Source organism: Chelonoidis abingdonii, chromosome 9 (assembly GCF_003597395.2).
Source record: "Chelonoidis abingdonii isolate Lonesome George chromosome 9, CheloAbing_2.0, whole genome shotgun sequence".
NCBI classification, from domain to species: domain Eukaryota; kingdom Metazoa; phylum Chordata; order Testudines; family Testudinidae; genus Chelonoidis; species Chelonoidis abingdonii.
In genome coordinates this window covers 60,498,567-60,512,517 of record NC_133777.1, presented here as the reverse complement: position 1 = coordinate 60,512,517, position 13,951 = coordinate 60,498,567, and the positions used below count along the sequence as shown (strand labels likewise).

At 41.1% G+C, this 13,951-nt stretch overlaps 1 protein-coding gene across 1 annotated transcript in view; it reads right to left on the bottom strand.

Annotated features, from left to right (window-relative positions):
* Nucleotides 1-13,512, bottom strand: part of RFX7 (regulatory factor X7) — a 108,278-nt gene extending 94,766 nt beyond the window's left edge. Inside the window, exon 1 of the mRNA XM_032777634.2 lies at nucleotides 13,021-13,512. Within this exon, the coding sequence (XP_032633525.1) occupies nucleotides 13,021-13,178 (158 nt within the window). The 5' untranslated portion in view covers nucleotides 13,179-13,512. The remainder of the gene's footprint in view (nucleotides 1-13,020) is intronic.
* Nucleotides 13,513-13,951: the final 439 nt, after the last annotated feature.

The following is a 13,951-nucleotide window of genomic DNA, read 5'->3' as shown; positions in this document are numbered from 1 at the left end:
CCCACTGCGTGGCTAGGTAGCAAGGAAGATCCTGCTAGCCAATGCGAATAAAGCTCGCACCCCATTCCCCCCCCCTTCCCCACTGGCTACCTGCAGGGAGGATTTCTTTTTCAGCCACAGGCAAAACAGCCCAGTAGGATATGGCCATCTCGTCCCCTTAATTAATTCCTGAATTCGACCAGGTTACGGTGAATGATCTCACTCTCTGAGGATTAACACAGCGGTATAAGAACGTGATGTTGCTGATGCCAGCAATCACGTGGGACATTACGAGCTAGGCTTTGTCATGCAATGATACCAGATTCTTGCTACGTGCATGGCGTGGTCAAGTGTCCTACCATGGAGTGCGACGGAATAAAAGTGCCTGCCCAGAAACTTTTGCGAAAGGCTCTTTAGAATACTCCAGAGAGCTTCACAGAGATTCCTGGAGGATTTCCGCTCCATCCCCCGACATAGTAACAGACTTTTCCAATAACTGTCTGGGCCACGACTGCATCCCAAGTCCTCAGGGCAAATTAATCATTAAAAAACGCTTGCTTTTTATAATCATTGTATTGTATTACAATGGTACACTCCGGGTCGCTTCCGATGCCTTCATTGTCTGGGCTAGTTTGCTTGGGAGGCGCTGGAGAGTAGAATTCCGTCTGGGTGAGAAAAAGCTCCTGGGTGTTGAGGAGAATGAGTGCTGTGATGCTCTTCCGCAGCTCTCCATTCCCTCAATCTTCCCCGTCTGCAGAATTCCTCAAAAAAATATGGGCTGAGATTATACCCCACCTTTGGAATCCACGGACAGGGTGGGTAGGGGTGGAAGACCCCCCTAGAATTGCATGCAGCTCACGTAGAATGCGGCATGTTTTTCGGTCCTACCCTGGACCTTTCGCTTTGCGTCTTTGGCTTTGTCTGGTAGGCTTGTCCGAGCTTCCTTACTTTCACTTCTGCAACTGCTTGAGTCACCTGGTGTCGCCTATCTCCATTTCATGGCCTTTGGAAATTTTTTCACATTTTTTCATTTCGTCTTTTGAAACAGAGTTCTGTTAGCACGGGATCCTCTCTCCATATAGCGATCAGATTCAATACGTCCGATGCGGTCCATGCTGGAGCTCTTTTTCGATTCTCAGGAGACTGCATTGTTACCTGTGCTGATGAGCTCTGCGTGGTCACCTGTGCTGGTGAGCTCTCCACGCTGGCCAAACAGGAAACGAAATTCAAAAGTTCGCGGGGCTTTGCCTGTCTATCTGGCCAGTGCATCCGAGTTCGGATTGCTGTCACAGAGCGGTCACAATGGTGCACTATGGGATACTGCCCAGAGGCCAATACCGTCGATTTGCGGCCATACTAACCCTAATCCAATACAGTAATACCAATTTCAGCGCTACTCCTCTTGTTGGGGAGGAGTACAGAAATCGGTTTAAAGAGCCCTTTATATCGATATAAAGGGCCTCATTATGTTGACGGGTGCAGCGTTAAATCGGTTTAACGCTGATAAATTTGGTTTAAACGCATAGTATAGACCAGGCCTTAGAATGGTGGCATGCCTCAAGGTTGATCCTAAAGCTGGTAACATCATTGAGGCTGTCATACAGAAAAGAGGCAATTTTCAGATTTTACATCAGAATTTTATCCCTTGGTAGTAGGGATCCCCATTTTTAAAATAGGAGTATTGGCAATGCATTTATACACACCTTCCTTAATAAAGATATCACCATTCAACTGCAACACGTAGTGTCATCCACAGCACTGAAAGTTTAAAATGTTTTACTTCTTTGTTATTAACACGTCAGAGCTCTTTGACTCAGCTTGGGATATTTATTCAAAACAAACAGAACCAGACACTGAATCCTAAAACATTGTCTTGTTTTGGAGAAAAGGGAGTTGGCATCCAACATTACTATTAACAATATAACCAAAGCAGATTTTTTTTAAAGGGTGCTTACAGTCTGATCCACAGAACACTTTACCCCAGATAAAGTTTAGAGACTGCAAGTTCTGGGCCTCATGTGCCTTTAACCTCACTAAGTTATTACTGATCTCTGTAGTGTTCCCCTCCAAAATGCTGCAGAAAGTAATTCAGCTTTTGATCTCTATTTTAATATGGTACCAATTTTTTAAGAAGGAAAGCTGAAGGCCTGCGGAGGGGTTGCCAAATTTAAACAGAAAAAAATGCTGAAGTAGTGTTTTCAGATAACTTTTGAACACAGGCAAGGAGCAGCTGTGGAAGATGTTCAGTAGGAACAAGTTACAGACACTAGGAACCACTGTATCACTAGCACAAACTTCTGCCAACCTAAAGCAGGTGCTGCTGGAGCACAGGCTTCCTGCCGGATGTAGTATTAGGTGGTGCTCTCAAATGTACCTAAGCAATTGCTGGCTTTAAATTTAAAAAAATACATAGTCACTGTTATAAGCTACCAGTGTAATGTAACTGGGATGGGCAGCAGTATGCTGCTACTCTTTGCATTATCAGGGAGGTAGTGCCACCTCGTAGTGGCAACGGCACATGTTGCTGGTACAAAGTCACTGGAGTATGGATGCAGCCCATATATATTTCTCATCTGAAAATGAACATTTTGTTCCATGTCTGAACCACCTGGGCTGACCATCAAAAGGATGTGCTCAAAAAATGACAAACTTTATAACTACTTTCAAGCTCTCCCTTAAGCGAAGATATGAACCCTAGCCAGCAACTAGACTTCTCTTTTTGGAAATGAGGCATCTTGACAATGAGCAGGAATATCAACCAAGCACACCTCTAGGGGGAAAACTGGGCTTGAAAGGTCTGTCAGGCAAGATAATTGTGAAACACCACATTGATTGTCTATTCCACAGTAAGAAAAGATACATCATATCATATGTACATGAAGACAGGATAAAACCTGCAGGGATGCCACATTTTATGTCCTCAGAGAGGGCACACACTGTCACCAATTTACTCCTATTCTGGATACATTCCAAACAACTAAAGGGCTATTCCAAATGTACCAACAATATCCCTTAGTTATAAGCCCCAGATTTTTAAAGGTATTTAGGCATTGCTGATTTAGGAGCCTAAGTCTCATTTTCAAAACGGATGCATAAACCCCTTCTGAAATTGAGATTTAGGCTCCTAAATCAGTTAGCCATTGCGATGCTGACCGCAGCAACGTGTAAGTAGCTTTAAAAATTTGGTCCTAATGCAACAGCTCCAGTCACTTACACGAAGACTTAATGAGAAGTTCAGTAAGGCCAAAATGGCCACCTAACTCTTTTCTGAAGCCAGCACATCATTTTACTGCAACGATCATAGTTTTAACTCTGTACGGATACCTGAATCCAGATGAGACGCATCTATCATAGTGCAAATGAATCTGAAAAGCATTAAAATAGTATTTCAAACTAAATAAGCAAGATACTCAAGTGATACAGGTGTAAGAAATGTAAGAAGTTTGCACAAAACCACAGTTTAACTATGTAGATTGCACACTAGCTGTGTACTATAGCATCCAACTGAAACTGCAGTGATCAAACAGAATACAACCCATTTCTGCTTAAAGAATAACAGAGTGGAGGAAATCAAGCTTTAATTTTCTACAGTTATCTTATGTAACAAATGGCATGATTTTAATAAGCACAAGCGAACCAGTTCAGATATATACTGGATTTTTGCAGTCAAATGTTTTCAAAATTATTTTTATTTAATTTCTCAGTTATAGTTTCAGACACTCATTATCTTATTCTCTTTCCTAGATTGTGCTTTTCTTCCCAGTTCTTTGTTTTTGCTGGTTCAGGGAATTTTGGCTCAAAACAACATAGGAGAAACAAAGCACTGACTTCTGTGCTTACCTGAGGAAAGAAAATAAGCCCTGTATAACTCTGACAGCAAATTATTTAGTACATATACTGAAAAACTGAAGATAGTTTTAAAGGTAACGACCCTCCTGGTAACATCATTACCATTAAAGACAGATGCACATAATAAAGAAGGGGTTGTTCAACCAATTTTTTCCCCTAGTTTACTGCACACAGTACCACTAGAAACAAGCTTACAGTAGTCTGGCATGAACAGTCACTGTTGACCACAAAGGGGAAAACCCACAACTGACCTATTTCATACCTACAGTATGTAAACAATTTTTATCCAGAAAAAATCTCTGAAGTTGATAGGAATATACTAAACAGAATTTTAGTATTCAGAATTGTTAAAATTACACAAAGTTTTTACTACCTGCAAAAATGTTTGTGTACACAGAGTTTATTCTTGCAATACTAAATTCAAGAATTAGCCAATCTGAATAATTAAATAGCTCCAGCTTCAGAAAGCTGGCAATGAAATTTGTGCTTCATAGCAAGGGATAGGCCTACTCAAAAGCAGGGGCCATATCTTAGATCTACTCATGGACCCCCTCCCTCCCATCTGAAACTGCACAGACCACCTCCCCATCCTGTTTCACTTGTATAACATCCCTATGGCAATTATAGCAAATAATGACATGGAAATAGTATCTGACAGCTTTGAAATCATTTTTAGCTGTCTTAATGATTTAGCAGGTAGAAAGTGGAGCTCTTGCTGGTAGTCAATGAAAGCTCACTGATAATCTGATGGCTGGCAACTAGCTTCCTATTTGCTTATAGGTAAATTCAAAGTTTTCCTATTAACCAATAAAGGTCTATAAGGGTTGGAACCTAGAACCTGAGAAATGGCTTCTCTCCCTACATTCTTCCCCAATGAAGATCTGTTGAGGGACTAGAGCAAGAAGTTCCAACACTCAAAAGTATGGAGGCTGGTAGCAGGGTATTTTTGGAAAACTCCAGAATTCACTTCTCTTGTAAGTCTGGAACAGCTCCTTTCTGTTGACCTTCGGGGTAGAATTTTGTCAGTAGGAATGACAGGACTGATGCATTTTTATTTATTCCTTTGATTTATGCTGAATGTGGTCAACTAAAATTTGCCACTGTTGTGAGACTTTTTGCACCAGGCGCCCTGAGATATTCTAATGGGTGCCATTTTGTAAAGTCAATGTATGTATTTGTATCCATCTATCTATTTTGCAGCTGTATCAGCTTCTTAGAACTACTTTAAATAAACTAATTAACACAAGGGATGGACTGAACAAAAAACCCAGATTTGGATCCTGATCTGAATTTTGCAGCTCTACTCCAATTCCAAATACTTCTGTTTGGCAAAATATGCAGAATTAGGGTAAGAAGAGAAAGCAACATACATTAGTAATGGAAGCTGCAATCCCCTCTTTCAGGGGGACAAAAATATTGCAATGCTATCCATGCAATTCTGGTCAGACCAATTTAAAATTAAACAGTACAATCTCCAGTAGCAGTATATTTTTCATTAACTTACACAGCAGCTGGAAACAAAACTGGGAGTATTTTTAAAAACGTATATCAAGATTTGGGGTCAGACTTCCCATGGGCATCCAGACAGGTGCAACTCCAATGAAATCAACTGAATTGCACCAGTTTACAGAGAATTTGGCCTTTAGGGCTCAGGGAGGGTAGATTATCAGATGAGATGAGAGTCCAGACAATTCTTTGCTTATTAAAAATGAATTAGAAATGTATTCTGTATTACAATGTTGCACCGTCTGACTTGCTGCAACAAAGAGAAAAAGAAAACACCTGCGGTGGAAAGTGAAATGTTTATGAAAAAAGGAAATCATATATGTTTATGCTGTGAGGTCAACAATTTAATGCTCTCCTATATATTTTAAATGAAGTTAACAGTAGTGCCTCTTTGCCAAATCTCTTATGATTTGAATATGTTTTTTCAATACATTTCATTAGCTCACAGTGTTTAAAATAAATATGAAAAAGGCTAGGTCTGATTCTCCTATAGACAGCTTTTCAACGGTTCACTTCTGCAAAGTTATTTCTGCCATACTCAGAAACTCAGGATCTTTTATAAAACCTCAGCTCTCTCTCAAAGGTTACATAAAGGTCAGTTTTCATTTTATTCAGATTATCTTCTAACCTCGTAAAAAAATGCCCCCAGACTTAGAGAGACTCCCCTGTCCTGGTGGGTACTCCCCATTTTGAAAAGTTGCTTCTCCTTCACTCCGCTCTCCCCGCCCCCACATTTGCAGGCCAAATGCCATTTATGCAGCTAAGTTTGCCCTTTCCCTAAGGACAGAGTCGCAGGCTGCACCTGTTGATGGGAGCGATGTTGAGGATGCAGAGTTTGCCAAGAGCAGCTCCTTGCCATTGTAAGAGGCAGAGCAAGCGCTTTCTTAACCAGCTAAATGAGGGAAGACATTTTAGATGAGCAGGAGTGCTGAAGAGGAAGAAGGTATTCCCTTCTCCACCTCCTCCCCCTTTACATGACAGATGTGGGGCTAGCCAGCTCTCATGGTCAAGGGGCAGGCTACCACCATTCACTGATCAAGAATGGAACACCCATTTCCACACCCAACTAAGGTAAAAGGGTGACAGGCAGATGTGCCTACCCAATCTGGAAAGAACAAGCAGTTACACCCAGATAACTCCAGCAAGAGAGGACTGATCAGGCTGACCCACATTGCAGCCAGCATGCAGTGACCTAAAAAGTACACAGTCTACAATTCGTTATGTATACAGTAACAGTAATACATTCTGGACAGAAAAGTATCCCCACACAGCCTATGACAGAAGAGCCACAAAGCCAAGAAAAACTGAATTAGCTACAATAACACTTGGCAATTTTACAGTACCTCTTATCTGAGGATCTCAAAAGTACTTTACAAAGGTGAGTAAACATCTCCATTTTATATATAGGAAAACTGAGGCACAAGCATTGGCATGACTTGTTCAAGGTCACGTAAGCAAGGGACTACAGGAATAGTGACAGAGTTACGAGAATAACCAAAGGTTTGGTCTACACTTAAAAATTAGGTTGATGCAGCTACAGTTGCCAGGGTCTAAAAAAAAAAACCACCACCCGTATCCCTGACCAAAACAGCTGTGCCAGCCTAGCTCCCTGTGTAGACATAGCTATATTGACAGAAGAATGCTTCCCTTGTATGGGAAGGTGATCCTACACCAATGGAAAAACCCATTCCAGTGGTATAGACTGCATGTACTCTACAGGGTTATGCCAGCACAACTATGGGAACACAGCTATGCTGGCATGGGCAGTGTCTACACAACAGAGGCTAAGTAACCTACTTTCCAGTTCCCTACTCTAGTCATTAGACAATCCCTTTCACTTACTTCTTTCTTTGTCCCATAGTGGCTAGGTATTACAAGGGCCTCGGACTACGTTGCATTGCATAGAGCTCAATCAGACAAAAACAATACATAGATACACACAATATTACAAGTCATGGAAGTCTTCAGATACTGTCTGCACAGACACTGCACTGTTTTGAAGTATTCTGTTTGTTACACCTATCTCCTTCCAGATGCAGAGGATCTGCACTCTGGCTGGGATTGTTGGAGAACCCTAAGGGAGTTAGCTTTCCAAATAAAATTGAAATTTAATGTGTTGCTCCTAACTCCATATAATCCTTTCAAAATCCCAATCTGCACCTTTATCAATACTCTGGTTAGGAAGCAAAACTCAAACAGATAAGTCTTCTTACTCATTAGCCAAATACACATTTTAACGTATGCTGTAGCCCCTTGTATTTACAGGGCATCTGTGAAGCTGTACTGCTTCAATGCTGTTGACGACCCATGTCGTTAGCAGCATATCAATATCTTAACAGCAAGACTAATGCAACCTAGATACTGAGCCAAATTCATCCCCAATATAACTCCACTGACTTACAGCAGGGATAAACTCGGCCTGCTGTATTGGTAGATTTAACTTGGGGGTAGATTTAACAATCAAACATACAAAAAGTCACCATGACTACAAAATTCCAATAAATATGAGAGACCAAGCCCCCTGAGCACTGAAATACCAAGTTTAGTGGATTGGGGAAATTAAGAGTATCTTGCTGATAAAGTTTATTTCTATACTAATTTTTTTCCCTTTGGATTAAAACAATTTAGTTTTGAGACTTTTACATAGTAAAAAACAATATTTCCCAAATTATGGCAGATTCTCCTTGAGGAGGCATGAAGGAGTAGCTGGATGTGGAAGGACCTGCAGACAAACTCCTAAACTGTTCTCCAAAGTTTCAGCATTTTTCCCTCTGTCCCCAATAGCTTTTAGCCACCATGATTGCAGAAGAAATCTGTCAAACATGTTTGAGCCTGAGTTTGCAAAGAGACTGAAATATAACTCTGAGGTGTGTACTGCCCCATTCATTTCAATTGTGATTTCTTAAATGTCAACACTTAATTATTTCACTGCTCATCAAAGCATGCAAAAAAGGAGAGATTCAAATTCTGAAGGCCCACACCAGTCTCTTCCAAAGCTCAGGGTATGAAGAGTTACCTGCAATGTATGAGCAGAAGACATATTAATTAAGAGAGGTGTGATTGCAGGGGATGCATGACTTGCTTCATTTTCCAGAAGAGGGGCTGTGCTTTCAAGAGATTAGGAACTGATATAAAATCCAGCCTAGTTTCTTAGAACAAAAACAAGAGTCTAAAATGAACAAGGGCCAATTCAACTCCCACTGGCTTCAATGGGACTTCAACTGGGCCCTACTACACACTGGAGTTTGCCACTGAGCAGCCCAGTTCATGCAGTCTTGGCATAGTGCACCATATTACTAACGAAAAGACAGATCTGAGAACAAAATTATGATCAGAAGCCCACACCCAGTGCTGCTTAAACAGACTGCAAATGCTTTGTGTTCTAAACTCCACACTAGTCCTCAGTGCAGTTTTCATGTCTGACATGGGGAAAAAAAGCCTTCACCTCTCATGCAGAATTAATAAATCCAAATCATAGCAGATGCCTTAAGGACAAAAATGAACTGCTGGAATCTAGACTAGGTAAGCAAACCCAGGGCCTGACTACATGTGTGGATGTAAACAATAGAAGACAATTTACAGCAACAGTAAAAAAAGAATTTAATTTAATAATTTTCACCCAACAGTCAAAATAAGGATCAAGAAAACAAAACAACCTCCACTAGCTATAGGATGTGAACTGTACCTTGTGAATTGGGTAGTAAGAGAGGGCTGAAATTGCCTAAAATCATTGGGGCTACTGTTTACTGCACATAATGCAGAATGTCAGCAAATACTTTTCTTTGTTTGCAATCCAAATTTCTTAATCTCTATCCACATCATTTTTATGCATGTCCAGTACTGTCTGATTTTTTCCACCAATAGGACATTCTCTAGCAATCTAATGGAATTATGAGTAGACTCAAAATCCATAGCAGTATATTTGTGTACACAGGCTCCATATATAAGTAAAAAGTATTTGATAATACTATATTGTCACTCCAAAAATTAATTGAAATTCCATTAGTCTATATGCACAGACAGCTAAACAGGGGTAAGGTTTTCCCTCCTCAGGCTTTAGGGTCTGGACAAAAGCTATTAATATAAAAGCTTTAATGAATCTACAGTGAAATTAAATAAGCATATTGGGGCCCACTGTCCAGGGAAGACTAAGGCAATTTACAAACCCTGATATTAATCAGAGAGTCTAGGCTCTGTAAACAGGTTCTTTCTAGTCTAAACTTCTAATCCATCATTGGGAAAATAAGTCTAATATTATTTCTGCCCTTTTCATCAGTACTGTCAGAACATATCCAATTGTCAGGGTAGGTTATATATGTGATACAAAAAATAAAAATGGACAACACTTCACTGGGCCCATTCAAACGGATTAGCTGAAAAAAACAATTCTGTGGACAGACAATACAGAATCCTTAATCTTTTAATCAGGCAAGAGTTAATAAGCCATAACTATCCAACATACCTGTACACAGACATGATTGTAATGCTAATGCTTCCTGATCATTTTAAAAACATCTGAGAAATTCTTCATTTCTCCCCTTTCAATGGGCACTTAAAGTGCGAATAAAAATATTAACTTAAAATGCTGCTAAATACTTTTGAAAGTCTTCAATATGCATGCCAACCATGCCGTGAACCTTAAACACTCAAACTTAATCCAGTGTTTAGTTTTAAAGAGATACTAGATACAGAAGAGTTACTTCTTTTGTCAAACTGCATTTTAATTTAATAAACAGAACAAATTAACTAGGAGCTAAGATAATGAATAACTCATTGTCCTGCTAGAGGCCTACATCACATACTATATTTATATTTGTCTGTACAGTGGAAGGACAGGCACAGACTTGTTTGTGATCAGCAAGTCCAGTATTTCAGTAACTGCTATATCCTGCTATACTATTTTGACTGAAAATATGTTTTGCATACTAGAAACACATCCCTTAAACTAAAAGTGTCCATCCACTATACTCGCAAATGGGGGGGGGGGGAGGGGGGAGATAAAACAGTGAAGACAATGTGGAAAGGTACTCATTTAAATGTGCTAAATCCTTCAGGAGTTAAAAAACACTGATCTCCTAAAATAAAAAACCTAGGAGAAAATACTCTTCTCAGTAAATGATAAGTTAAAGCTACCCACAAGGATGCAATCTGGTCATTTTAGTATTATTCTCCAGAATAGCTTGTAAAATACATTAACTGCCAGTACACTCCACTTACTGTAAACAGTACTAATTCTTGGGCTGGGAGCAAGGAAGAAGTGAGTTTCCAATGCAGGATATAAGTACTGTATGTATATTACTTTTCTTTTGCAAAACTACCTTAATTTCTGGTTAACAAAAATAACTAAATCTGCACTAACATAGTATATAGGACACTAGTAAATATTAACAACAACAACAAAAATCAGACAGACATTCAGGTGAAGACTGCTTGCTAGAAGTACAGTCCCAACAGAATACAAGGATTTCTAATGTTAGCTCTCCACAGTAAGAAAAACAAAATTTAAAGTAAAAAGTGAAATTTAATATAAATAAGTTGTTTCACATATTATATGTTTACAGTATAATATGCAAGTAGTGATATTGTCTGGAAGTGCTGCAGAAGTTTTAGACCTGTCAAGAAAGCTATCAGGACAGTCAAGAACTAAAGGTCATGTGTATGTGAAGGATGGCTAATCAACTATCTACTAATTCTACAAGCCATATTGGGAGAGGAGACAACCACAATGTACTGGTGAAACCACTGATGGTTTCAGATACCTTGTACTAGCTTATGTATCACCATTTGGTGAAGCTAATAAAGTTCTTTTGTACTGAAAGTGAAGAGAAGTTATTTACTCAAACACATTACATATTTAAACCAAGCTATCTTTGAATGTAATGTTATAATACCAAAGTCTCTTTTTAAAAAGCAAGTTCTTATTAAAGGAGAGGTTTTACTTAGTAGCCATTTTGTCTTCAACTTGGACATGATACCTAATCTAAATGCAATGTAAACATGCTGTCTGAGAAGCTGATTTCCAAATATCAGGTTGATGGGAAGAGAAGGGGTAAAACATAAAATATGTACCACAAAAACCTATTATAAATCAGAATAATCTGAAGGTAACACAATCAGAACACCCAGGAAATACACCAGTTAATATCGTCTCCTTAAGTCACCTCACTGCATACAAAAACTAAACAAAAGGCTGTGTGTGTACATTCAGGACAGAGAATGTGATTTACTGTTTAAATTTAATTTCCAAGGGTTTTTTTAATATCAGTTTAACTACATAACAACCCCCCAAATAATATTTTTAATATTTTGGACTTCCTTTTAAAATCCATATTAATTCAATATACCATAAAAGCTAACTATAGTATGAAGCCCTATAAACACTGGATCAGTACACTGGCTATTAGGCATCCATAATGTAGATACTGCAAAAGGCAAAAATTATTGTACATGTGCAATTCCCAATTTTCAAAATGTACCCAAAGGGCTTAATCTACATATTGCAGGTGCCAGGCCCTTGCAATACTACACTCTCAAAACAATTTTTTTATTTGGAGGACAAACTAAACTCAATGAACTTTTTTTAAACTAGTTTTTAAAAACTAATATTAAATTCAGCAGAACGTGGGTTTACTGTGAGGTGATTTTGTTTAAAATTTGTAACAAAAATTGGATTCTTAGATATGCCACCATGCCAAGTTTTAGCCCAAACCACATTTAATTCCAAACCCATGGAAACAGAGGTTTATAATAGGAACACTGATACAATCTTTACTATGACATTTGCACTCCTTGATGCATTAATACTTTGTATTATTGGGGGATGAGACAAATTCATATATCAGAAAGAGACTATTAATAAGAAGAAAAAAATATTCAGTTATTAAGATACCTTAAATAAGTGAGGCTATATTCATTATCTTAACACAAACCTACCATAATTACCATTATCTCTATGTAAACATAGCCAATCAAAGCCTTGGGTACATTTGACTGTATATAATTCCTGGGAAAAAATGCTGGTATCCTCTAAATAAAAGAGATACACATGTGTGCAGTATAATATATTGAATACACACAGGTGTGTGCATATTATATATATATATCTTTCCAAAAGGTGCGTTCTTCCCAGGAAATGCAGAACCACCACCTCTCCTAAATAGTTTATAATCTTGAATAAACGCTGCAAAAACATGTAGGGACGGTAACTAATCCTACAGATGAACAGGTTTTGCGTTGCCTATTAATATTCTTAAGGACAATGGTCCGTCTGCCTGAAATTCACAATAAGCTTCTTCCTGTGTGTGTGTGGGGGGGGGTCTCTCTCCCTCTGCAAAGCCAAGTAAACACATTTTCCACTCCCCATCCCCCATTCCTCAGATACACACCACCATCATGCAGTGCAAGTTATCTCCCAACCTCCTTTCTTTTAAATGCACCGAGTGTTTCGATCCCTACAGATTTTAAGCAACCTGTTTTTCTGCAGCTCTAAAAAAAACATTTAGCATTTATTTTCGGGGGGAGGGTGGTTTCAGAGGTGCACGTTAAGGAACAATTTACCCCAAAATAAACCCCCCAAACAATGTCAAGGGCCCTATTAGCGTGCACCGGGCTCTGGCAATGCACATGCAGAGCCTGCACGAACAAATCTCCGGCTCAGCGTGCCATGGAGGCTGCTGCTACTCTTACCAGATGGAGTTCTTGATTTTGTGTTGCAGAGCGTTGGCTTCCGTCCCTTGCAGCCCGGGCACCAGGGCTGGCAAAGCCCCCCCTGGCGCGGGGGTGCCGGGGAACTGCTGCTGCGGCGGCGGCGGCTGGGGATCAGGTTGCTGTTCTTCTGCCATCATCGCCGGCGGAGGGGTGCGGGAGAGGGAGCGGGCGCGAGCGGCGCTGGAGACACTAGGCCTTCACCCCAGCACTCGAGTGAGTCGCCTTTCCCTGCTGCCTGGGGGACATCACGGAGGAGAAGCCGCGCCGGGTCCAGCCGCTGCTACGCCAGAGGCTGGGGAGCCTTCCCGAGGGGAAGGCGCATCGCGGCGCTGCCCCGCGCTCTGGGGTCGCTGCGGGCTCGCCCCCGCCGCTCCCCAGCACCTGGTCCCGCTGCAGCCCCAAAGCAGCCCGCACAGCGCTGCCTGCCGCCTGTCCTGCTGCTGCTCTGCCAGGCAAAGGCAGCCCGTGCGCGCAGGCTCACTGCCGCCCTGTGCAGACAGCAATAACACGGCTCAGACACAGGGGGGGCGAGGGAAGGAATAACCAGGGCAGGAACCCAGCCAGCGGTAGCCGGGCGGAGAGACGGGGGGAAGCTGACTCCCGCAGCAGCGTGCCTCAGGCTCCAGGCAGCACTGCAGACTGAGGGGGGAAAGGAGCGCCCTGCCCTTGATTCCGGCTGGCTGTGTCAGTGGGTGTCCATGCTGTTTGTGCAGGATTATGCAGTGTTGCCAAGTGGCCGTGCGAAGGAGAAGGCTGGGCAAGGCACTCCCTGCACTAGACACCCAGCAACAGATCCAGATGCAGCGGCATGGAGGCGGCCCTCCGCCTCCGAGACCCAGGGCAGCCTCTCACCTGCTACCCAGGAGTCGCGCGATGCGTCACACCGCTGGGAAGGGAGCTGGAGGAGCCC